Below are 890 nucleotides of genomic sequence, written 5' to 3'. Positions count from 1 at the left end.
ATACAAACATTGATGTCTCCTCTAAGGTTGATGCCTTCATGAGTGGTGGTTTTGTGTACACCGCCTAGGAGCATAAGTAGAATTGCACGCTTGATGTCTTGATGACGAAAAACGGTTGGCGCCATGCTTCCAACTAACTTATTGAAGTAATCAGGAGTCTTCTTCATCAGCTGAATTTCGTATAGCTCTTCTCCCTACCAAGTTTTAACAAGTACCAATTTCATTAGTTGTATATAACATGTAAAAGGTCCCCTGAAAGACCTATATGTAATTTATTCTAATAAGCCATACAGTGAACTGCTGCTGATCATCTTCGTTGGAATCGTTTTGGCGGTGCCTCGTGTCAGTGTTCCTGCTACCATCAGCAATCTGAAAAGAAAGGTAAACATTGAGATTGGTTCGACACATATGTCACCTCAGTTTTCGATTCGACAGTTAATATCGTTGACAAAACCTGCACTGAGTTTGCGATAAAGGAAAGCCGGTACGACAGATCTCTAACTCCCAGAGCCTTGAGACCTTTGAATCCTTCGTGTCCAGCGGTGGAGCTTTTCTGCTGCGATGAGTCTCGACGGCATTTTGCTCTCTCCCCAGGTGATGCCATTGCCGATATGTCAGGTAAAACAATTACCGCTCCCGTAAATATAACACTGCGAGGACAAAACCCAAAGAAGAAGAACTCCGGATGAATCCAACTCTTGATGGGAAAAATAACTTAAGAAGGAAACTTACGTGTCACCGGCTCTGGCCTGTTCAACAATCTCATGGCGAAGAAAGACATCCAAAGAGCGTGGTAAGGAACCAGCAGGTATCTCTTTAGAAGTCTCCTGCATTCTAACTCTCTGCCAATCCGCAAACTTGCTCTCTTGTCTAAGCAGTGCCCATCTTGC

The 890-nt window shown here is 43.8% G+C and overlaps 1 protein-coding gene across 1 annotated transcript; it reads right to left on the bottom strand.

Moving 5' to 3' along the window:
- Window positions 1-8: 8 nt before the first annotated feature.
- Window positions 9-839, bottom strand: LOC106322022 (DNA replication licensing factor MCM6-like; the record flags this gene model as incomplete). Its single annotated transcript, XM_013760217.1, has 4 exons — window positions 733-839; window positions 455-650; window positions 292-369; window positions 9-194 (listed from the first exon to the last, which is right to left on the bottom strand). Coding segments are annotated over exons 1-4 (561 nt in total), but the record flags the coding sequence as incomplete, so codon positions are not given.
- Between the last annotated feature and the right edge of the window lie 51 nt (window positions 840-890).

The sequence above is a fragment of the Brassica oleracea genome, unplaced genomic scaffold (assembly GCF_000695525.1).
Source record: "Brassica oleracea var. oleracea cultivar TO1000 unplaced genomic scaffold, BOL UnpScaffold05023, whole genome shotgun sequence".
Taxonomy (NCBI): domain Eukaryota; kingdom Viridiplantae; phylum Streptophyta; class Magnoliopsida; order Brassicales; family Brassicaceae; genus Brassica; species Brassica oleracea.
Note: the sequence above shows the minus strand (reverse complement) of the source record. Positions and strands in the feature narration are given on the sequence as shown.